At 33.5% G+C, this 25,717-nt stretch overlaps 1 protein-coding gene across 1 annotated transcript; it reads left to right on the top strand.

The window, feature by feature from the left end:
* Nucleotides 1-517: 517 nt before the first annotated feature.
* Nucleotides 518-24,358, top strand: ZSWIM2 (zinc finger SWIM-type containing 2). Its single transcript, XM_055287838.2, has 9 exons — nucleotides 518-722; nucleotides 1,904-1,980; nucleotides 5,027-5,067; nucleotides 10,607-10,817; nucleotides 12,106-12,354; nucleotides 15,755-15,839; nucleotides 16,574-16,686; nucleotides 21,373-21,526; nucleotides 22,449-24,358. The coding sequence occupies exons 1-9, from the start codon at nucleotides 558-560 to the stop codon at nucleotides 23,250-23,252; spliced, it is 1,899 nt and encodes a 632-aa protein (XP_055143813.1). The 5' UTR covers nucleotides 518-557; the 3' UTR covers nucleotides 23,253-24,358.
* Nucleotides 24,359-25,717: the final 1,359 nt, after the last annotated feature.

Genomic DNA, 25,717 nt, shown 5'->3' with positions numbered 1-25,717 from the left:
TTCCTAGGGTTTAGAACTCCTGTTTTCTACATCTTTCCCCCAGAGAGTTAGTCAATCTATGCATATAGTGAGCAATCAGAAAACGTTTGTGGAATATTGTGGAACGTCAAAAATCACTCTGGGCTCTGTAACCTCGGCTTTCTGTTAAAGATGATGAATCATCACAGGATAATTTCAGCATCCAGAGCCCAGACTGCAATCGGGTTTGCCACTGTCCTAACAAGTAGATTTCACCATCTCTGCCCCGAGGAAGCAGAAGGAACGCAAGAAAATTGACAACTATGCCTTCGGCCGCCAGCTTCCAAGTCGGCCAGATGATTATTAAAAACACTCTTCAGTCAAGGGCGTCGCTTCAAAATGCAGTGGAGGCTGGGGCGAGTTGCGGAATCCACGCCATCCCGCACCTTTGTCGCCCGCTCTTCTTCGGCGCAGGGCACACCAGGACACCCCGAGCCCAACCACCGTCACCAGGGCAACAAGCCTGCACGCCGTTGTCTTGGAGACCGGCTGGCGCCTCAGTGAGCCGAGCAGAGGGATCGCCTCCGCCCGCACCCAGCATGCTTCGCCGAGGCTATAAGGCCTCTGAAAGGCGAAAACACTTGAGCGAGAGGCTCAGCTGGCACCAAGACCAGGCGCTGAGTAGCAGCATCTACCTCCTACGAGAGATGGGCCCCACTGGCTTCCTGCTGAGGGAGGAGGAGCCGGAATACATGGATTTCCGAGTAACTACCGCCTTTACCGCCCCCAGTTCGCCACCATCCCCGCCCACCATGTTCTCCCACTGGCATACCCAATGTGCGTAGCCACCATCACAATCTCTGAGGATATTTGCTGCCTCACCCCCGAAAGCGCCTTCCCACGAGTGTTCCAGACTCTAAAAGACGTGAAATTACAGAAGGAAATAGTATTTATTAGAAGTTTCTTTTTTGGAGGTTAAGACTTCAAACTGCAACTCTTGTAAAAGATGATGGCTCTTGGTCTTTAGGCTTGAAAATGTCAGAGGCTTTATATGAATATCTGGTTTGCATTACATGTGTTCTTGGATCTGTTGTTAGTGTTCCTTAGTCCTGTAAATCAAACGAAATGAAAATTCTACGATCTGCTAGCATACTGTAAATATTTTCTAAATAAATAAATAGGTTTCCCTTTACTCTTTGCTCACTCTGAAACTATATGAAGGCCCTATTAAAGGATAGTTTAAATGACAATACCTTGGAAAGATATTAATGAATAAAAATTCAAGTTTACTGAAAGACCACAGATATTTCATAATTGCATATCCCATCCTTAACCACTCAAAAATTAGCCACTGCACTACCTCCTAGGAGTTGACTTACAAAATTTTACGTTAGTGCCATGAAGTTTAAGAGCTAAATGCAATTTACTAGTCTGTGCTTATTTAAAGCATCTTTTTTTACTTTGTTGCTTCAGTACTTACTGTATTTAATTGTTTTAGCCAAACTAGTCTTGATGAATAAATTTTGTCCTCTTGAATACAATTAAATAAATTCACCAACTCAAATGCACCAAACAAAAATCCAAAATGAGCTACCTTACAAAAGGTGCTTAGCTCCACCCCAAAGTAGAATTTCCTTATGGTGAGGGATTTATGGGTTGATTTTTGCTTTTTTTCTTCTTTGACTTTGGGAATTAGATTTATTTTCACCTGCCTAAGGGCAGGTCACTTTGAAACCATCCTAATTTGTTAATTTGCTAACAAAGATAAATAATGAAATGAAAAATCAGCCTAGAGACTAGTATCAAGAGTTAAGATTCTCCAGTAGAATCTATTCAACCTTTTTGAATCACATAAACTACCTCTTCAAATCTCTTTTATTAACTCAGTTTTGCTCTAACTCTCAAATTTTTCTGGTCTTTTTAAGTATACATTTTTCTTTTAAAGGTTTTTCTAGGAAATCCTCATGTTTGTAACTGTTCCACATTTCTGAAAGGAGGGGAACTTTGTAAGCATATCTGCTGGTAAGTGACTTCTCAATGAAGATCCTCCATGAAAGAACATCTTGGTGTGTTAAATATTTTGCCTTTTTCATGGTTTCAATAACAAAAAAATTAAAGAAATTTGGTGTTTGGGGAATATAAAGTTAAAATGGTCATAGCTTACCAATAAATTTTTCAGTATTTCATTTTATTCTGAAAATTGAATAACATTTAAATTGAGAACCATTTTATAATGTTAATGCTTTTAAATAGAAACAATCGATTTTAGATTCTCATGTACAAATGTGAAATCTAACTATAAAACGGGGGAAAAATCCTGATCCCATCACTGTTGATAATTATGTGGTTCATTTGAGATATTGCTGTGCTTCCACAAATTGTGTTTCCAAAATCATGTTTTCTTGAATATCAAATGTTCCATTTTCTACGTGTATATGTAGGTTGAAAGTGTTCACCTTTTCCGTATTGGCCTATGGCAGTCAAGTTTCAAAGTAGTTTCCTTTTCAGTTAACATTTGACTATGAATCACTTTTTAAATTTTCATGTATTTTTATAAATAGTTCAGGTTATTTATTTTTTATAAAAAGTTCAGGTTTCTTACATGCATATATTGCATAGTGGTGAAGTCTGGACTTTTAGTGTACTAATCACCCCAATAGTGAACGTTGTACCCAATAAATGATTTTTCAGCCTTTACTCCCTTCCCACCCTCCCAGTTTTTGTAGTCTCTGATGTCTTATTTCACTCTATATGTCCATGTGACCCATTGTTTAGCTTTCACTTACAACTGAGAACATGCAGTATTTGACTTTCTATTTCTGAATTATTTAACTTAGGATAATGGCCTCCAGTTCCATCCATGCTGCTACAAAAGACATGAGTTCATTAATTTTTATGGCTGAGTTCTATTACATTATATATATATATATATTTATACACACACATTTTATTATATATATTATAATTATATATTATATATATAAAATATTATATATATAAACATATATATATAATATTATATATATATAAACATATATATATGTTTATACACACACATTTTATTAATGTGGTATATTTATATGCCCACCATTATGGTTACTTAGGTTGATTCCATATCTTTGCTGTTGAGAATAGTGCTGTGATAAACATACGAGTACAGGTATCTTCTGATATAATGATTTCTTGCCCTGTAGCCATATACCCAGGAATAGGATTGCTGGGTCATGGTAGTTCTATTTTTAGTTTTTTGAGAAATCACTATACTGTTTTTTGTAAAGGTTGAACTAATTTACATTCCTAGCAACAGTATATAAGCATTCCCCTTTCTCCAGGTCCTTATCGACATTTGTTTTTTGACTTTTTAATAATAGTCATTATGACATGTATAAGATGATATCTCATTGTGGTTATGATTTCCACTTCTCTGATGATTAGTGATGTTGAGCATTTTATTATGTGTTTGTTGGCCACTTGTATATCTTCTTTTGAAAAATGTCTGTTCATGTTCTTTGCCCACTTTTTAATGAGGTTATTAGGTTTTTTCTTGTTGAGTTGTTTCAGTTCCTTACAGATTCAGGATGTTAGCTCTTTGTCAAATACGTAGTTTGCAAATATTTCTTACCATTCTTTAGGTTGTCTGTTTACTCTGTTGATTGTTTTATTTGCTGCGCAGAAGCTTTATAGTTTAATTAAGTCTATTAAACTATTTTTCTTTTTGTTGCATTTTCTTATGGAGACTTGATCATAAATTCTTTGCCCAGGCCAATGTCCAGAAGAGTTTCCTAGTTTTTCTTCAAGAGTTTTTGTAGTTTAAGATCTCACATTTAGGTCTTTAATCCATCTTGAGTTAATTTTTGTATATGGTGAAAGTTATGAGTCCACTTTTATTCTTCTGCATATGGCTATCCAATTTTCCCAGCATCATTTATTGAATAGGATGTCATTTCCCTAGTGTATAATTTTGTTGACTTTAACTATAAATCTTTCAACATAGAAGTAGAACTCTATTGAAGATTATGTCTATTAAATCTGAAATTTTTCCTCTAGTGTCAGAATCTATTTGTAGGGTAATTAACCTCTAGAAATGAAAAAAAAATTCCTCAAGTTTAAATACAAATCAACTCATTTTGTTTTGCCTACTTATACTCATACTAACAAATTATTAATATTATTTTAATTTATTTGATAATTAACATGAAAAAATAAGAAATTAAGAAAAGATTATGACTTTCACATTTCTAGTGCTTTTCTTTACAAGTAAAAAATGTTATATAATTATTTCTAATGTTTTTACTAAGTTTTGTGCTCTTTTATTTTGATCACTTTTTATTAAGCATCTAGTAACGCAAGTTATTTACTCTAGTTGACATAAAGATAAAATATGGTCCTTTCACAACTTACAATTTGGTATTATGATTATATTTAAAATAGTTTTTTTTCCATTTTCATTTTATGTCAGGGGAAGGGTATTCTCTTTTGATTATTATATAACTCATGTTGTACAATATTGTAACCATTAAGTAAATGGAAATATAACCAAAGTGTTTCATATACTAAAATATATTTAATAACTTTGAATAATAATTTAATAGGTATTTCCCACTTTTTTAAAAAAGTCACATTCCATTTTAATTGGTAAAATTAAAAAAAATTTTTTCTATCATGCGTTAAATAGGTATATGTAGGAAAACAGCCATTTGGTACACTATCCAGAAAATTACTCTGTTTCCAGAGAAGTTTAAAGGCAGTACCATAAATACCTAAATCCCCTCATTATCCTTTCCTTTTGAATAACTGTATGTCATAAGAAATGCATGTACTCTCTCTGATAAATCTCTTGACACCAAATGTCATTTGTTTTCATTAATCATACTTTTTTCACATGTTTATTTTAAAACATAAGTTTAACAACTATTATAACAGAAAATTGATGATTTTTAAGTTTATTCATAACACTTTCCATAATATAAATCTTACAGTTCAATTTCTATTCTAAATATTTTTAAATGTCTTTTAAGTTTGTGTTAAAAATAAATGTCTTGATTTTTTTTCTACTTGTGAATGTTAGGGTCTTGTTGAAAAAATTCAAGCTTCCAAGGAACCATGAATGTAAGTTTTGGGGTTTGGGGTTTTTGTTTTGTTTTTTTATTTTACTAATTTGAAGTTAACAAATATAAGAATTTTTTATTTAACATTTTCTAAATTTAGATGGTTACTTTTCTAGGGAATCTGGTAACTATCAGTAGCTCAGCTTGTTAAACTTAAGACACTTGGAACATTTTTCATCTTTAAAAAAATGTAACTTTATATGTCATTTTCAAACTCATAGGTACTTACTAAAAACGGGTATGAAACAATGGCCAGTTATTAAGTAGAAAAACATTTACATATTCTAAGAAAAGTTTACAGTGGTTTCTGTGTCTAAAATTATTTTAATTGTGAGAAAAATAGCGAATGTGATTTTTTTAGATCCCAGAAATAGACTGTTGGCATGGCACATTATTTTATTCAAAAATGTTTGCTGAATGAAATTTTTTTGCTAAACAAAAGCAGAGTAAAATGTAGTTTTTAAGTGAGTACTTACATTGAGTTTAGAGTCAGTTATATATTTATATAAGTTTAAATTCCAGAGTTCTCAAAAATAAGAGAGAAAGAAAAATAATTGCAATACAGGTCACTTAAATTTGTACATCTTATAATAAAGATACTGTCATTGTGAAAGGGTTAACTGCAGTTAAGGAATTGTTTGACCTATACTAGACCCATCTAACAACTGCATTTCTAAAAGTACTAATAAATGTTTCTGATATTCATGAATAATTAAAGTGATAATTAGTTTTAAACTTTTTCTACTCAAAAAGAATTGGTTTTATTTAGGCAAGTTTATTTCCCCCTAGCTATCATAGAATTACAATCACAGTAGACATATTTTAAAAATTATACCAGATAATAAATTACCATTAGTGTTTCACAGGGATTTTCTCTTTTTTCACTCTACATATTTTTTTAGAAATGTCTCCCATTTTCCATGTCTCCAACTGTTAACTCTGTATCAGTGATTCCCAGTCTTACCAGCAGACCAATATTTCCAGTTGCTTTCTGGGCAGCTCAATTTGGAGGTCCCATGGGCATCTTAAATACTGATTTCTCCATCTGTGCTCCCCTCTTAGATTCCCTACCTCACATACTGGCTTTCCTTTTTATTTTCTCTTCAAAGCTATAAACCTTGATATTCTCTCTGATTTTTTTCTCTCTCGTCCTCTTCTGCCATGTATCTACCCATACCTGCTTGTTTTACATCCTACATATTTCTCAAGTGCTTCTATTTCTCCATACCCATTCTTACCTTTGTTCCACTTTCCTCAGCCCTTAGTACCATTCTGTGTAGCCTCCTTGTTTCCAATGCCTGAACTTTGCACTTTGTCTTTCACCCTCTAGATAGGCAGATTCTTTCTAAAATGTCAGCCTCTTCTTAAGCCTCTCTCTCAGTCCCTTCATGCATGATGACTAGGTTGTATGGTTTTACACATATTGTTTTATTTTTGACCTCTCCATTGTATTCACTGAAGTTAAATGTTGACCCTCTCTCCAAAGTCTTATTCTCTACACTATTCTTCCATATCATTTTCACAAGCTTCAGTACTGAGGCTCTCCAATAGAAATACAACATACATATGTAATTTTCTAGTAGCCATATTATAAGAAGTAAAAAGAAACAGGGAAGTAACTTTAATATGTATTTTAACTTAACCCGGTACATCAAAATATTATTGTGTCAACATGTAATCAATATAAAAGTTATGAACTATTTTACTTTTTTTATACTAAGTCTTCAAAATCTAGCGTGTTTGTTATACTTACAGTAGATCTCAATTCTGACACTATATTTTCAATGGAAATATTTGATCTGTATATAGACTTCCTCAAACTTTTTAGTTGAAAAATAGATTCACATATCCAAATTGTTACATACTTATACATTTTTCTGTAACTATAGATTATCAGCTTTAAGTTAAAAACTAAATTTTTAATTTAACAAAATTTAAAATTTGTTTTGTCAGTCACACTCGTCAAATTTCAAGTACACAATAGCTACCTGTGGCTAATGGCTACCATATTCAACAGTGCAGTTCTACCCAATTAAATTCAACAAATATTTATTGTATCACATATTAGCCAGGAGCTCTGCTAGGTGCTTTTTATAAATTGAATTGTATGTATTGCTAGTATATGAATGTCTTTTATCTGCAGACACAGCAATTTTGTACTGATCAATTTAATATATTACATTGTATTATTATTCTTTGCACTTACTGAAGACAGCAACTATTCGGTCTACAGCAGGGAATTTTTTAATGTTTAAAATTAATCCTATATAATTTGAGAGTTTATACTTCCTTCTGAAATAAAGATTTTTTATGTCTTTTGTATTTAAAAGAAATTTTAATTAGTAAACATTGAGAAAATCCCATGTGTACAACATAATACTAGAGACTGTAATAATATTCAAAGAAAGTCTTAGTGATCTTAGAATTTATCATTTAAAGCTAGAATAAACATACATGAAAAATAAAGAAAACTATAAATAATTACTCATTAGGATTACGTATAGTATTTAAATAAGTGTGGAGGGAATGTTACTTGTAATGGAAGAGGAATGTTTTGAACATCATTCAGATTCTTTTCTAAAAGGAATCTGGAAGCAATTATCTACATCCCAGTGTTGCATATAAGAAACCTGAGACTCTCTTTTCAAAGACCGACAAAAATGATTATATGGGAATTTTATTATGAAAAATGTTAATTTTTGAACACTGAACATTCTTTTTTTCGCAAACATTTTCCCAACAAAAGCTAGATTTACCACCTGATAGTTCTTTTAAATACAATAACTAGTGAATACTATCTTCTTTTTGGAATTAAATAATTATGAATAAAATTAAAACCTCATTAAAGGAAATTTTTCTAAATTCTCACCAGAAAGATGTAAACTTTTTTCTATTTTCCTTTTATGATTTTATATATATCATAAAACAGCCTATTAGCCTGTCAGAATTCTGTGTTCTGCCTTTATCACACTGTTACCTTATATTTTCGTGCTATATAATCTCTGTAATGAAAGTCATCAAAGGCTAGCTAATATTTCACTAAATATGGTATATTATAAGCAATTTAACATTCTTCCACTATTAGGCACTTATTTCTAACTACTTGTTATATTCTTTGTACGTGAAGCTTTTTGTTCTTTTCAAATATTTCCTTAGCCTAAAGTCTTATTGTGTTTTGGAGTAGAAGTGTTAATATTTTTATGTCTCCCCCCCATATGTATTGCCAAATATGTTTTCAGAATACTTTTGCTGATTTACAGTGATTTCAGCAATATGTCAATTTCTTTCAGTTTTATTTGTTTTTTGGATTCATGTTTTTGGCACATTTTAACTATAGTACTTAAGCATACAAAGAAAGATATTAACAGCATATTTAAGAAATATGAAAATAAAGCCACATAGAAATATTTTGCCATGTTAGTAATATTTCTATAATTTTGGAAAGAAAGCCACACAAAGCAGGAAAAATACCAGATACAAGGTTCAAAGTAATCTATCCATGCCTGGTAAGTTAAATAAGAAAATAGTTTCTATTCTCTGATATATTTATTTTATTTATTTAACATTCCTTTATGGAAGATGTAAAATGCCTTCAAATAACTTTTTTAGATACAAAAGAAATAACATAAGGCAAACAAATCGTAACATTTACTAGTGTTTATTCAGTCAGTTTTAGTGTCTGTGCTTTATTCTTGTTTTAACTCATTTGCCTTTGATGCAAATAAAATGGAACATCTTCCACTGCCTTGTTTACTATTTGTGTTTTATGTGAATCGTATTTTGGCTATTAGAATAAAACTGCAAACATTTCTTAATTATTATAAGCATTACTTTTTTCAAGTGTTTTTCTAATCTGCTATAAATTTTTTCTCTATGGCTTTATTAAATTTTGTTATACATAGGAGTTTTTGTGTTATTAAATCAGCTCATCTGTTCTATTCATGTTTACTGTTTCAACCCTTTAAAAATTGTCTTTCTTCCATAGTATCAATAGTCCTTTGGAGTTTTTTCTGCTCATTCTATTATTTTTGTTCTTTATTATATAATAGCATCAGTGTGTAGTTGTTTTGGTATAAGTTGGAGGTTGGTATTTCGTTTGAATTAATTTTCTCCGTATTGCCACCCAGTTATCTCAGTAACAGTTATTGGATAATCCTTCTTTTCCTCTTTGATTAACAATGTTTATTATTTGGAGCATCTCATATATTATTACATTTACTACTTATACAACACATTGTGATATCAGCGCAGGTTAGCTGTCTTGCTCTTCTCTTTCAAAATATTCCTGCATAGTCTTACACGTTAATTTTTCCAGATTCACTTTAGAAGAGTTTTGTTTCTTCCTTTTATTTTCCAACTCACATTTTACCACACAGAATAGTTTGTGGCCAGCTTCTTTTATGAAATTTTATTCTTCAGTATTTCTGCTGCCCCAGTGCATCTTTATTCCCCAAAGCACAATATTTTGTTCTTTATTTTTCTCTCCCTTTTTAGAGAGCAGCTGTTGCTGTGTCTCTGTGACAAATAGCCCTTCTTCCCCAAAGTAATGGTTAATTAATGTATGATGCCCTCCCACAGTCCACTTGCCATACCACCTCAGACAGGAAACCGCGATTTCTGTATTGAAATGTAACTGTGATGTTTTCAGTGTTTTTAGTGTTTATTTGGGGGGTCTTTTCAGAAAAACAGAGCGTTTCATTATCTTGGAAATAATTTTTAATTCATATATATTAAAAAGATACATAAAATGAATAGAAGGCAGGGGACTGATAACAGCTAGCATTTAAATTATGACATGTTCAGGAGTAGGAGACAGAAGGGGGAAGCAGCAAAGGAATGGGCCAAGGAATGAAGAATCTAGGATTCTCTGATCAAAACTATAGGCACTTAGAACATCATTCCCTTAAGGATTGCAGGATGGAGAAAATTCAGAATTCAAAAAATGCACATGCCAGTGGTGCAGGCAATATAGTAACTAATAGATTGCCCTGAGAAACACTGACCAAATCTGTTGAGGATAAGGCTGAGACACTCTTTTGTAGATACACAAAACAGAAACAGAAAATAGGCACAATTAATTAAGTCTTGCTCTTCCGTTATTATTTAATTCACTTATTCATCTAACAAATAATTACAGTAGCTACTCAGATATCAGTTTCCTCCTCATGTGTTCATGTCCCATTTATTTTAATATTCTTATATGTTGACAAAATATTTGTTTATGGAGAAGTGAACAGATGAAAGTATAAGACATGATGGTAACAGCAATCCAAGGATGGACACTCTCATATTCAAGTGCACTGTTTTCATTGACTCTTTTTTAGTTACAAGAAAAAGAAATTTTTATATTTTTTTAAATGACTCTTCTGACATTTGGGCTCTGAAAAAAATGTAAAGAAGTGGTCAATGTCAGTGTGATAATTCAATCAAAACTGTCTCTCTAATATTTGAAAGAAAATTCTAACTTTCAACGTAAGTTGTTACCTCTCTGCAGCTCCAATTTTGTGACTGAATTTTAATACTTTGGGATTTTTCACTAGCTGCTTTACAGTTGGGTCTTGGAGAAAGAGAGATAAGTGACTTGCTTCGGGGGATACATGGAGTTCAAACTCCCCAACCAGGAACAAATGACGAAAATGAACATGTTGAAGAAGATGGGTACATTAAACAGAAGGAAATTGATTCAGAGGATATCTGCTCTATTTGTCAAGAGCTACTTTTAGAGAAAAAGCTTCCTGTCACCTTTTGCAGGTGATGTATTTTTTCTTTGGATTCTTAAAACTAATTAAAAATTCTAAAACTTATTTGTGATTTATTACCTTAGGAGACATGATAGGGAAAAAATAGACAACTTTACCTACCGCTAATTTATACTTAATTAACATTCTTTTGTTTCCTAACACACACACACACTATATATAATATAAATATATTACAATAGAAATATAATATCTATAATATTATATATAAATATATGTAATAGAAATACATATATTATATATGACATATATGTTAGGAAACAACATATATATGTGTGTGTGTATATACGTTGTGAACTAAACATATGCTCTTACTCTAAATCTTTCTGAGCTACACTACAAGGGTAAAAACTGAAACATAATTCCACAATTATTCCTCCTCTCACCTTAAGTAACAAGAGTAGAGTAATTTCTGTGTTTTTATTTTATATACATGAATAAATGCTATGGTTTACTATAGTTATAAAGACTTTTCTGAAAGTAAAGATTATTTTACTTTGAAATTACAAAAATCATTTTCAGTTTTTCAAAATTCTATCTTTGAACCTAAATAATTCAATTTTCACGTATGCACAAATCTTTATTGAGCATGAACATTATTATTGAGTATGAACATTAGGCAATGTTCAGACTTTTCTTCACAGCACTATAAAGTTGGACTTGAAAAATTTGGACAGCCATTTTCCATTGCAATTTTTTTCTCCTGATCATTCTTTTTTCTTCTGATAATTTAACAAAACTTTTGTCCACACTGTAGTTGTTCATGTGTCTGCTTCTATTGCATATTGTAAAATTATTAACTACTTTCCAAAATAGTATTTCTCTCAGCAGATATTTCTTTGGTACTACCATGTATTGTGTGACTTCTGGAAAAGTATGGTGGCACCCCTGCTCTCAGTGAAGCATTTTATTAAAATAATCATTATTATTATTTTCCTTTGTGTTAAGCCTATATTCATTCTCACTTTACAAATGAAAATATTTTAATGATGCAAAATCTTTCACCATTTCACTGGAATGAAGGAAAATTTAAGTTTGGAATTCTGATATATTAAATATGATAGATTACTAGAATGAGTGAGTGTGTGTGTGTGTGTGTGTGTGTGTGTATGTAATTAAGCTATAGCTGAAAATCAGTTCAGAATCTATTTTTTTGTGGAATAAAGATGGTAGCACAGGAGATTTTACTTATATAAATATATATGTAATATATATATATACACAATGGATATATAAAACTGCTCTATACAAATGGTAAACTTGAATTTTATCTCTCATAGGTTTGGCTGTGGCAATAGTATTCATATAAAATGCGTGAAGATCTTAGCTAATTATCAGAGTACATCAAACACTTCCGTGTTGAAATGTCCTCTGTGCAGGAAAGAGTTTGCACCATTAAAACTGATTTTGGAGGAATTCAAAAACTCTAGCAAACTTGTAACTGCAGCAGAGAAAGAGAGACTGGACAAACACCTTGGAATTCCCTGTAATAACTGCAAGCAATTTCCAATTGAGGGGAAGTGTTATAAGTAAGTGTTATCTGTAAATTATAAGCATGTGTTCTTTTTTATTTCTTTACATCAGGAAACTTTGAGCATTAGAGCACCCATTCTGTAGCCTCCTTCTTCCTGCATATACTGTTTGACTTGTGTGATGACTACTTACTTAGGACTTACAGACTGACCTCTATCTCAGTCCAGTATCTCAGGAATTCCAATCATTTTATTTTCTTCTCCTGTGCAAGGGTATTGGTTTGAGCTCTGGTCTAGATTGGGTCTGAAGTAACACCCCATCCTAGAAGCTCTGGACACAGGATAGGTGGCTTTAGCCTAGATAAGTTTCCAAGCTCAGAGCCTTGCTGGATCTCTCACCCTCTGTAACTTTCTTTGAACTACCTTTGAAGTCATTGCCAAAAATTCCGAAGATTGGGCCAGAGGAACATTGACTAGATTGACTGAATATTTAATCCAGTTCCCCCTACTCCAAATTGCAATGAGTACAGGTTTTGTTTTCTTTCATATCTTATACTTCAACAACTACAAAAACATAGTAATTATTAGAGCAAACAATTTTCACTGTGAGTAACCCCCAAACTTTCCCACAATTCTCACGATAAAACATAAATTATGGGTGCAGCACACCAACATGGCACGTGTATACATATGTAACAAACCTGCACGTTGTGCACATGTACCCTAAAACTTAAAGTATAATAATAAGAAAAATAATTTTCAATTAAAAAAACAAATTAATTGCTATGCCTAGGAAATTTGTATTTTCTTAATTAAATTTTTAAATTAACAGTACATTAAGAAGAAAACATTATTTCAATCTTTGTCACATTTTTTGAAATGTATCAGTTTATTTTTCAGCCTTCTTGAATTACATTATGATGAGCCCAATTTAATTTATATATATATTAAAACTCTCTCATAAAACCATAAAACATCACATCCAGCAGCAAATTATACCTTTCTCCTTTGAATTTAGTTTTGTTTTCTGTATGCGTTACACAAAAGAAAGTTGATTATTAACAAAAGTATTTACTGGAAAATGGCTGGCCTGAGAATGCTCCTAGGGAGGATTCTAACTTGGGGAGGAAGTACAGAATTTTTATAAACTTTTAATAAGAGGTATTCAGCTAGGTTCAAGAATGTTGGTTAAAGAGGATTCCAGGAAAAGGAAGGACTTGATCTTTGGTATTAGCAGCCATCGCATGGGCAATTTAGATTTTCTCAAGAGGGGTGGATAGGACCAGTCAGGGAGGGGCTAAGGTCACATGTGAAAGAGGGGCCTGGGACATGTTGGGGAGCAAGGACATATGAGGGCCACAGTGTAAAATTCTCAGTGCCTACGATCAATGTTCCCTGAATGGTTTACAGGCAGCTTTAGTACAAATCTCGCTTTTAGGTATGTTGTTGACGACAGTGCACTCCTGTCACTCAGAGCTTTCTGACTGCTCTTTCTGTCCTGGGGCATTATTCTTCCTGCTAAGCAAACACATGGCCCACTATCCTGCCACCTGCCCAATAGTGACCCTACACTCTCCTTTGAGAATCTTTTCTTGTCTCATAACTTCTCCTCTACAGATCTGGCTAACAATTACTCATCTCTGTCTCCATTCTCTTTTACAAATTAAAGAATGCATTTTCAATGTTTGTGACTCCATCCATCTTCCATTCCCTCGAGTACTGACATTTCAGTCATCAGTCTAAAAAACTATTTCCATTCCTCTTAGGAACACATTGAGTAGGAGACAAGATTAACTAGAAAGTTCCTTCATTCCTTCTTCATTAGAATTTCAGAATTTAACTACTTCATCTTTTAAGAGGTTAATTCCAAAATTACTAGATATATGTTAAAATACAGAGATGCTTAACTTTTTTTAGCCCAGCATACTTTGATGCATTGAATAAATGGCACCATTTGTCCAACCCATTGGTGTTAATTATTAAAATCTTCCCTGTATGTACAAAGAGTAATAATGAATAAATTAGCATTTGCTTCTTTTAAGATGTCTGAGGGACATATTTTCTTAAATTTCTCATGGCAATAATCTTCTAAATATTTGATAACTTGAATAATAAGTTTACTTGACTACTGCTCAGAATATTTTCTGTTTGGTAAATTATGTTGCAAGTAATTTAAAATCCTCTACTTATGACAAAATTTTTATAAACAATATAACCTTGAGATTGGGCTTTTATGGAAGGTGGGTTTTTTTTGACTTGTCAATAGCTTTTATTGAGATCTTTTACGTGTTTACCTTTTTCCATTCTGTGGGGAAAAAATAATATAATTTTTATTTTCAAGAAGTATGCTGCCAACTCTAACTCTGGCATTCATGAAACAACTCGAAAGCAGCACTGGATAATCAAATGACAGAATATCTAATAGACTGTACATCCTGTAAGAATGTAGAGAAAGAAGTAAATGAAAGCTAAGGTAGTCTGGGAAGGCATCATGGAAGGGGCATGTGGTGGACAAAATAATGGACTTCCTAAAACGTCCACACCCTTATGCCCAGAACTTGTATGTCATAGAGGAATTAAGGTTGCAGATGAAATTAAGGTTTCTAATCACTGACCTTGAAATAAAGAGGTTATCCTGGATTGCTTGGATAAGCCTTGTGTGATCATACAGATTCTTAAAAGTAGAAGAGGAAGGCAAGAAAGTCAGAGGGAAATGTGACTGTGGAAGAAAGGCAGAGAGATACTACATTGTTTGTTTTGAAAATGGTGGAAAAGGGTCACAAGCTAATAAATGTAGGCAGTCTCTAGAACAGCAGTCCTCAAACATTTTGGCACCAGCGACCAGTTTTGTGGAAGACAATTTTTCCACAGGAGTTATTGGGGGATGGTTTCAGGATGAGACTGTTCCACCTCAGATCATCAGTCGTTAGACTCTCATAAGGAGCACACAACCTAGATCTCTCATGTGTGCAGTTCACAATAGGGTTCACACTCCTATGAGAATCTGATGCCACCGCTGATCTGACAGAAGGTGGAGATTTGCTCTCCCACATTTCACCTCCTGCTGTATGTCCTGGTTCCAAACAGGCCACAGACCAGGTCAGCGCCTGGGGTTGGGGACCCCTACTCTAGAAGATGGAAAGAGCAAGGAAATAGATTCTCCCCTAGAGCCCCCTAAAAGTAACACAGCCCTGCAAACCCCTTGGTTTTAGCACATTGAAACTCATCTCAGACTTCTATCCTATGGAACTGTAAGATAATACATTTGTGCAGTTTAAGCTAAGTTTGTAGTAAATTTTTACAGCAGCAATAGGAAACTAATACACAGTGTGACTTGAGATGAACCTTGTCATGTTTGGATTGTTCCCAGGAAGTTTTGATCAGAATTTTTCACCCAAAACCATCACAATAATTGGATTTTTTTTTCCTTGCGTGTTTTGATGTTTTGTATTTTTAGGTGTACCGAATGCATAGAATATCACTTATGCCAGGAATGTTTTGATAGCTGCTGCCATCTTTCCCACACGTTTACATTTCGTGAGGTACAGTATCCATCTTGAATCTAATACAGTGTTTCTATTTGTCCTGTTGTAGAGCTAAGTCAGTGTAAGAAGAATACATAACACTGTGGAACAGAGCTGATTGGTTTTTAATACAAACCTAAAGCCATATTTGTAGGAGAACTCTTTTTCATAAGGATGCACAAAGCAACTAGTTCTTACACTGGTAATTTATAAAATCTAACATGATAAGAAACATCTGATGACATTATGAATAAATTTTTGGAACAGAAATTATAGCCATCAAACTTGAATATTAGTTTTTAAAAAGCTCTCGAAATTACAAATTGGCTTATAACGTAAAACCAAAACATTTATGATTTTCACTTAAATTTTCTTACTTAAGCAATAATGAAACATGGAATTTTACTGGGATAATTTAAACCATACACTTAAAAAGTATCTCCTGATGCTGAATAATAATACTACCTTCTACTTACCAGACAAGATAAAATAAAACATACACAATTATTGTTATTTTTTTACCTTAAAAAGTAATGCCATTATAGTAGCTATGCAATACAATATGAGACTCACTAATAATTTGTAAGTACTTTAAAATATTAAAATTAATATTGAAAAATATTGAAAATAATATATATGCTTAAAATATTGTGTATTATTCACATTATTGATATGCAACCAACTAATTTTTATTCACAAAATGAAAATATCCACGACTTTGCAAAGCAACATCTACTTTTCACCTATTACAGAAAAGAAACCAAAAATGGAGATCACCAGAAAAAACAGCAGATGAAGTTGTCAAATACATAGATACTAAAAGTGAGATAGAAGAAAAGGTGTCACATTTTCAAGAAAAGCAAGGGTGAGGTTCCCAGTAAATTGTATATTTCTTATATGACAGAATCTTTGAATAACTTTTCAATTTGAATAAGTTTTATTTCTTCCTTTATTATTTAATTATTATTAAGCACTTAGATACTAGGTGGCATTGTACCATCCAGTGAAGAGCAGGGCTGTAGAGTCAGACTGCTTGAATCCAATCATAGTTCAACCACACACTGTCTACGTGACTTGTGGACTAGTTACTTCACTTCTATCTGCCACATTTTCCTCATCTTTAAAATGGGAATAATTGTTAAAACCAACCTTGTAGGAATTTTGTGAGTGTGAAATGAGTTAATACACACAATAAATATTCAAATAATGTTATCTATTATTTTTAATTTGACCAGAAACTACACTAGATATGAGGGATACAATAGTTTCCTCAGTAATCAAATAATCATCGACGTAAATGTAAAATTTAAACTGACATCATAGGCAGGAGAAGGAAATAAAGGGTATTCAATTAGGAAAAGAGGAAGTCAAATTGTCCCTCTTTGCAGATGACATGATTGTATATCGAGAAAACCCCATTGTCTCAGCCCAAAATCTCCTTAAGCTGATTAGCAACTTCAGCAAAGTCTCAGGATACAAAATCAATGTACAAAAATCACAAGCATTCTTGTACACCAATCACAGACAAACAGAGAGCCAAATCATGAGTGAACTCCCATTCACAATTGCTTCAAAGAGAATAAAATACCTAGGAATCCAACTTACAAGGGATGTGAAGGAACTCTTCAAGGAGAACTACAAACCACTGCTCAATGAAATAAAAGAGGATACAAACAAATGGAAGAACATTGCATGCTCATGGGTTGGAAGAATCAATATCGTGAAAATGGCCATACTGCCCAAGGTAATTTATAGATTCAATGCTATCCCCATCAAGCTACCAATGACTTTCTTCACAGAATTGGAAAAAACTACTTTAAAGTTCATATGGAACCAAAAAAGAGCCCGCATCGCCAAGTCAATCCTAAGCCAAAAGAACAAAGCTGGAGGCATCACGCTACCTGACTTCAAACTATACTACAAGGCTACAGTAACCAAAACAGCATGGTACTGGTACCACAACAGAGACATAGATCAATGGAACAGAACAGAGCCCTCAGAAATGATGCCGCATACCTACAACTATCTGATCTTTGACAAACCTGACAAAAACAAGAAATGGGGAAAGGATTCCCTATTTAATAAATGGTGCTGGGAAAACTGGCTAGCCATATGTAGAAAGCTGAAACTGGATCCCTTCCTTACACCTTATACAAAAATTAATTCAAGATGGATTAAAGACTTACATGTTAGACCTAAAACCATAAAAACCCTAGAAGAAAACCTAGGCAATACCATTCAGGACATAGGCATGGGCAAGGACTTCATGTCTAAAACACCAAAAGCAATGGCAACAAAAGCCAAAATTGACAAATGGGATCTAATTAAACTAAAGAGCTTCTGCACAGCAAAAGAAACTACCATCAGAGTGAACAGGCAACCTACAGAATGGGAGAAAATTTTTGCAACCTACTCATCTGACAAAGGGCTAATATCCAGAATCTACAATGAACTCAAACAAATTTACAAGAAAAAAACAACCCCATCAAAAAGTGGGCGAAGGACATAAACAGACACTTCTCAAAAGAAGACATTTATGCAGCCAAAAAGCACATGAAAAAATGCTCATCATCACTGGCCATCAGAGAAATGCAAATGAAAACCACAATGAGATACCACCTCACACCAGTTAGAATGGCCATCATTAAAAAGTCAGGAAACAACAGGTGCTGGAGAGGATATGGAGAAATAGGAACACTTTTATGCTGTTGGTGGGACTGTAAACTAGTTCAACCATTGTGGAAGTCAGTGTGGCGATTCCTCAGGGATCTAGAACTAGAAATACCATTTGACCCAGCCATCCCATTACTGGGTATATACCCAAAGGACTATAAATCATGCTGCTATAAAGACACATGCACACATATGTTTATTGCGGCACTATTCACAATAGCAAAGACTTGGAACCAACCCGAATGTCCAACAACGATAGACTGGATTAAGAAAATGTGGCACATGTACACCATGGAATACTACACAGCCATAAAAAATGATGAGTTCATGTCCTTTGTAGGGACATGGATGAAACTGGAAAACATCATTCTCAGTAAACTATCTCAAGGACAAAAAACCAAACACCGCATGTTCTCACTCATAGGTGGGAATTGAACAATGAGAACTCATGGACACAGGAAGGGGAACATCACACTCCAGAGACTGTTGTGGGGTGGGGAGAGGGGGGAGGGACAGCATTAGGAGATATACCTAATGCTAAATGACGAGTTAATGGGTGCAGCAAACCAACATGGCACATGGATACATATGTAACAAACCTGCACATTGTGCACATGTACCCTGAAACCTAAAGTATAATAATAAAAAAAAAGAAACTGATATCAGTTATGTTTAAATAAAAAACAGATTCAAAGATTTTTGAAATTTGCATTTGAAATAATTGGCCTTTGGGGGAAGAAAGTCTTTTTCGCTTCATTCCCCCTCTCTCTACCCTCTACTTCACCCTGTTGGAAGAAGAGTGCCGAGCAGATTGGTTATATTTCAGAACATTGATTAAGAACATTATTAGTGGAGAGTTCTCCAGACCTTTTGCGATAGTCCTGTTCAATTACAGAAAATTTAGGCCAGACGCCGTGGCTCACGCCTGTAATCCTAGCTCTTTGGGAGACCAAGGCAGGTGATCATCTGAGGTCAGGAGTTTGAGACCAGCCTGGCCAAAATGGTGAAACCATCCCTCTACTAAAAAAATACAAAAAAAAATTAGCAGGGTGTGGTGGCACATACCTGTAATCCCAGCTTCTCGGGAGGCTGAGGTGGGAGAATTGCTTGAACCTGGAAGCCGGAGGTTGCAGTGAGCCAAAATGGCAACACTGTACTCCAACCTAGGCGACAGAGTGAGACTCCATCTCAAAAAAAAAAGAAAGATAAAAGAAAATGTAGCATGTTGTATAATATTAAGAGATTGTGTACATTATGAAACACATAGAAAAGAGACAACTTTTTAAGGATGGGATAAAATGGAAACTAAAAATAATTTCAGTGAATCAACTAAACAAAAAATGTGCTTGTTCTCACTAAATATATATATATATATGTTTATACACATACATATAATACACCTGTACCCCCACACACGTATACATACACACATATACATAAGTTTGTATCCAAACTTCAGTTGATATATAGCCCATGCCCATGGGTACTCCACACACATTGGAGACCAGAGCTCTTGTGGGGCGTAAAATGAGCCTACACAAAGGCTTTGCAACTCCATTTTCCCTGCACAGGTATCATACTTCATCCTGTTAGAATGCTAAGTTGTATAACTAATGGTTAGACTTAGGAGATATTGGGGGACAGGGAGCTGAGAAGGAGAACATTAGGAGAAGAAGGACATTTTAGGCAGAAAAAATGGAATAAATAGAGTATTTCAGGATAAGAAACAGTAGGTAACAACCTTAAAAGAGTACTAAAAATATACATTTTAATTGAAATTAGAGGACCCTGGTAAAAGCAATTTCTGTAATATGGTGAGGATATATCTGTAGAATAATGAGAAGTACAAACTTTTCTGAAGAATATATTTGAACTTTGTTCTGAATGACTTTTGAATGATAGGAATACATCTGACCTTTTAACCAAACTTTTTTTTCTCTTAAAGATTTGTTGTATCTGTTTTACCAGTTGCAATGGCATCGAATAGCAGTTAATTCATAGTATATCATCTTAGTTATGTCAGTATTTTTGGTACAAAAAATGGAGCTGGTACTTTTAGAGTTACATTAACATAGTCTAACAATATTGAAGTGGTAAGAATGTACCCCAAACGAAAACAAATTTCCTTATCTCTTATGATCTACCGATTTATCATAGTAGCCTGGAATATTTAATGTGGCTTACTATACACTTCACTTCCTACCAGAAGACAGAGTAAATTGGGTTGTATTTTTCTAAACACTTGCCTAATTGTTGGCTCAGACTAAAATATTATAATTTGAGTATATGGTCTGATTTTATTGACATTAAAGTGCAACTCAAACTCAAAAATTTTAGGTTAGCATGTTTATTTGATATGACTACTTAAAACTTTTTTTTTTGAGGTGAAGTCTCACTATGTTGTCCAGGCTGGAGTACAGTGGCGTGATCTCAGCTCACTGCAGCCTCTACCTCCTGGGTCCAAGGGATACTCCTGCCACAGCCTCTTGAGTAGCTGGGATTACAAGCACCCGCCACCATGCCTGGCTAATTTTTCTGTATTTTTATTAGAGATGGGGTTTTGCCATGTTGGCCAGGCTGGTCTCAAACTCCTGACCTCAGGTAATCCACCCACCTCAGTCTCCCAAAGTGCTGGGATTACAGGCGTGAGCCATCGCGCTCAGCCAAAAACTTTGTTCTTTATTAAGTTGGATCCATATTGTTCAGGATCAATAAAATAGATTTTTTAACTTTATAATGTATGAGATTTATTATCTTTAGTTCAAGAAAACCTAGGGTTCGATTGCATTATTTATATAGAGGCTATTTACCTGTGCTATTGATCACTTCCTGATCTATAATAACATGTAAACACTCGTCTCTGCTTATTCTCATTCAGCCAAGTTTACACACCAAAACACATTGTAAGATCACTGCCTCTCCACCTGATTACTAAGAATAGTAAGCTGCTTGCTCCAGGCTACCAGTGTCTACTTTGCTTGAAGGCATTTCATCTTGGTCAACATACAAGATTGCTACCATGTACTCACAAGGTAAAAGTCACATCATTTTAGTTTTACTTTCCCTGTAGGGTCAATTTTCACAAATGAAGTGACAATTTAACTCTGTCCTTTTACTTTTGAGCTGTACTCTGTACAGAGGTGTTCACATTGCACAGCACATATAGAAAGAACTACCACAGAGACTACGGAGAAGGCAGCTTTCTCCCTGAGGATGTATCTATATTGATTAGTACTCATTTCTGTATATACTATCTAGGAAAGATAAAATGGTACTTTAAGTTAGATTCCTTTATCTACTTTAGTTATCTGTAAAAAGAAAAAAGGCTATAGAATACTAATATTTTGCTATGTATTTTTATGATTCTTAAGATGAAACAGAAATGCCTAGGTTGACATAATTATTATTTCATATGAACTCATTAGAATCAGCATACTACTACTTGATCACTATATAATTGATAAGCAACTATATAGTGGCTGATAACCAACTTTTTTTCTGAAATGAAGTTGCTTCAGTAAACAAACAAAGCTTCAGTAATAAAGCTTTAGAGTCATCCTTACTTAAAATGACTATTTCCAAAAATTTAATTTGTTATTTCATATTTTACTGTTATCAGATCCATTTTCAACCCCAGTTGGTTATGACTTTAAAAATAATTTTCATTAGAAGTAATTAGCAGTGAAATTAATAGCTTTAAGTAGAGAATTTTTAACAAAATTACGAATGCTGTCCATAAAAGGCTTTGCATTTTAATATCGAAAATGGAAATCAGTCCCTACATAGTTATATTTAGCAGTTAACTTCTTCAAAATATTTTCATAAAACTTGATAATTATTTTTCAATTTTGCTAGATATTTTTAATCATACAGTTATGAAACTGGGGGAAATTTACTTGAATAATATTATAAACAAGATTGGTATAGTTCTGATTAGCTTATCTTTTTTTAAAGTTTCACAGGAAGTGTATTGACAATTGGTTATTCCACAAGTGCAATTCATGCCCTATTGATGGACAAGTTATATATAACCCTTTAACTTGGAAAAATTCAGCAGTGAATGGAAGAGCACATCAGTCTGTTTCAAACAGAGACATCATTCGTCTATCAAAGCAGAAAGAACCAGATCTTTTTATTCCTGGTACCGGATTAGTCTTAAAGCAAAATAGACTTGGAATTTTACCTAGCATACCTCAGTGTAATTTTGATAAACTGAATACACCTCAAAGCCCAAAAGATGCCTATGAGAATATAACAATAGATAATCTATTCTCTATCAAATTAGATAATTCAAATTCAAGAAAATTAACCTATGAATATAAAATTAGCCAACATTTTCCCAGGTATCTTCAAGATTTACCCACTGTATCATTTGGGAAAATACCATCCCAAACACTTCCTCCTATTGTTCATAAGAATATTGTATGTCCCACTGCAATGGAAAGTCCATGCATCAGTGGAAAGTACCACACTAGTCAAAGCCGGATGACCAAAGGCTGTAAATGTAATAACCACAACCTAAAGAAGACTCCTGGCACTAAAATAAGAGAGGACAACAAGAGATCAACTTTGCTTACAGAGGATTTCAATCTTATTGTCAATTGGAGCACAGCTAAACTTAGTTTGTCTAAAAGGTATAATAACTGCATGGGGGAAATTACACGAAAATGTAGTCATCTATCAAGACAGCCTGTGTCTCACTCTGTAAATACAAAAAGTACTGAGCTATCTTTAATAATAGAAGGAGTTCAATTGTGAAAAAGTTTACTATCTGAAAATATTTGAATGTTGAATATAAAAACATGTTTTATACAGAACATAAAAAGCACATATAGTCTTGACAAATGTATATAAAAGTCTCTGTTGGAATTTGCTTACTTACCTATAAACAGGTCACTACACTTAAAGGAAATGATTCTGTTACTTATACGACTTACAGCATTAGGTGTCTTCATGAGTATATTCAGGGTGTTATAAATAATGAATAATTTTTAGAGCCTTTATCTTATTTTACTCTGATTTTAAAAATGTTTTACTTAAATTAAGGAAATAGATTTTTCCTACTTTGAGTCACTGTTTTCAAATATTTTCCATGGTAGCACATAACATGCAGGGATTACTCCCTGGTACTTCTGTATTTTTTGCATTTTTCTTGCAGTACTAATTACCACAAACCTATAAAAAAAAAACCTTGAAAAACTCCATAAAGGAGTTTTCTTATACATAAAATGAAACACTATCAGCTATGTCACATTTATAATGGTCTTAATGTTTTATTTTCAAGAAACTTATATAATTACTACCAAATTTCTTGATACAATCACTATTATCGACGGATCTGTTATTCAAAATCTCTATTTTCAAAGTAACTATTGTTTCAAAATGTTCATTTGAAAAAATGTAACCCTTAGATTTTTGTTTATTTTTAAATTATATGGCTCAGTTTCTTTTCAAATATTTTTAAAATTATTGATGCTATATTGATTTTTATTATGTCACAAGGAAAAACATCACATGATATTTTTTATCATGGTAATAATGGAATACGTAGGTCTATGAAACAAATGTTGAAGATATCAAGCAAAATTCTTTGAAAAGAGCATTTGCATTTAAATAAGTGATTAAATTGAGGTTAATTACAAACAGAAAGTAATTAATAAAATGTAGTTCAGAAACAATAAGAGTTAATTATAATATGAGCTGCATTTGAAAATTGAATGAGTTTGTCTTGCTTCTGACATACAGATGGATGGCCAAATATATTTGTCAGCAATTCAGAATTTTATTAGCCTATCTGTCTTGAAAGATAGAGTTAAGGAAACTGCAAAATAATCTTCCAATTAATAAAATATTATTTATGTTCCCATAGATATTTCACTCTCCTTACTTTTTAATTTTTTTGATGAACTTATATTTTAAGTACCAGGGTACGTGTGCAGGATATGCAGGTTTGTTACATAGGTAAACGTGTCGTGGTGGTTTGCTACACAGATCAACCTATCACCTAGGTATTAAGCCCAGCATCCATTAGCTATTTTTCCTGATGCTGTCCCTCCCTCTTCCCCCAAGACAGGCACCAGTGTGTGTTGTTCCCTACCAGGTGTCCATGTCTTCTCATCATTCAGCTCTCACTTATAAATGAGAACATGCAGTGTTTGGTTTTCTGTTCCTGTGTTAATTTCCTGAGGATAATGGCTTCTGGCTCCATTCATGTCCCTGCAAAGGACATGATCTCATTCCTTTTTATGGCTGCACAGTGTTCTATGGTGTATACGTACCACATTTTCTTTATCCAGTCTATCATTGATGGGCATTTGAGTTGATTCCCAAATCAACCAATTGTGATTGTGAATAGTGCTGCAACGAACACTCATGTGCATGTATCTTTATAATAGAATGACTTGTATTCCTTTGCATATATACCCAGTAATGGAATTGCTGAGTCAAATGGTATTTTTGCTTCTGGATCTTTGAGGAATCGCCACAGTATCTTCCACAATGGTTGAACTAATTTACACTCCCAACAGTGTAAAAGCATTTCCTTTTCTCCACAACCTTGCCAGCATCTGTTGTTTCTTGACTTTTTAATAATCATCATTCTGGCTGGCATGAGATGGTATCTCAGTGTGGTTTTGATTTGCATTTCTCTAATGATCAGTGATGTTGAGCTTTCTTTCATATGTGTTGGCCACATGAATGTCTTCTTTTGAGAAGTGTCTGTTCATGTCCTTTGCGGACTTTTTAATGGGACTGTTTGGTTTTTTTTTTCTTGTAAATCTGTTTAAGTTCCTTGTAGACTCCGGATATTAGACCTTTGTCAGATAGATTACAAAAATTTTCTCCCATTCTATAGGTTGTCTGTTGACGCTGATAGTAGTTTATTTTTCTGTGCAGAAGCTCTTTAGTTTAATTACATCCCATTTGTCAATTTTTGCTTTTGTTGCAGTTGCTTTCAGTGTTTTTGTTACTAAATCTTTGACCGTGCCTATGTCCTGAATGGTATTGCCTAGGTTTTCTTCCAGGGTTTTTATGGTTTTAGGTTTTATGTTTAAGTCTTTAATCCATCTAGAGTTAATTTTTGTAGATGGTGTAAGGAAAGGGTCCAGCTTCAATTTTTTGCATATTGCTATCTAGTTCTCCCCACCCCATTTATTAGATAGGGAATCCTTTCCCCATTGCTTGTTTTTCACTCTTCTTTTTAAAAGAACCCTTCAAAAAGGATA

The sequence above is a fragment of the Symphalangus syndactylus genome, chromosome 8 (assembly GCF_028878055.3).
Source record: "Symphalangus syndactylus isolate Jambi chromosome 8, NHGRI_mSymSyn1-v2.1_pri, whole genome shotgun sequence".
Lineage (NCBI taxonomy): Eukaryota > Metazoa > Chordata > Mammalia > Primates > Hylobatidae > Symphalangus > Symphalangus syndactylus.
This window is presented reverse-complemented; position numbering and strand designations above follow the sequence as displayed.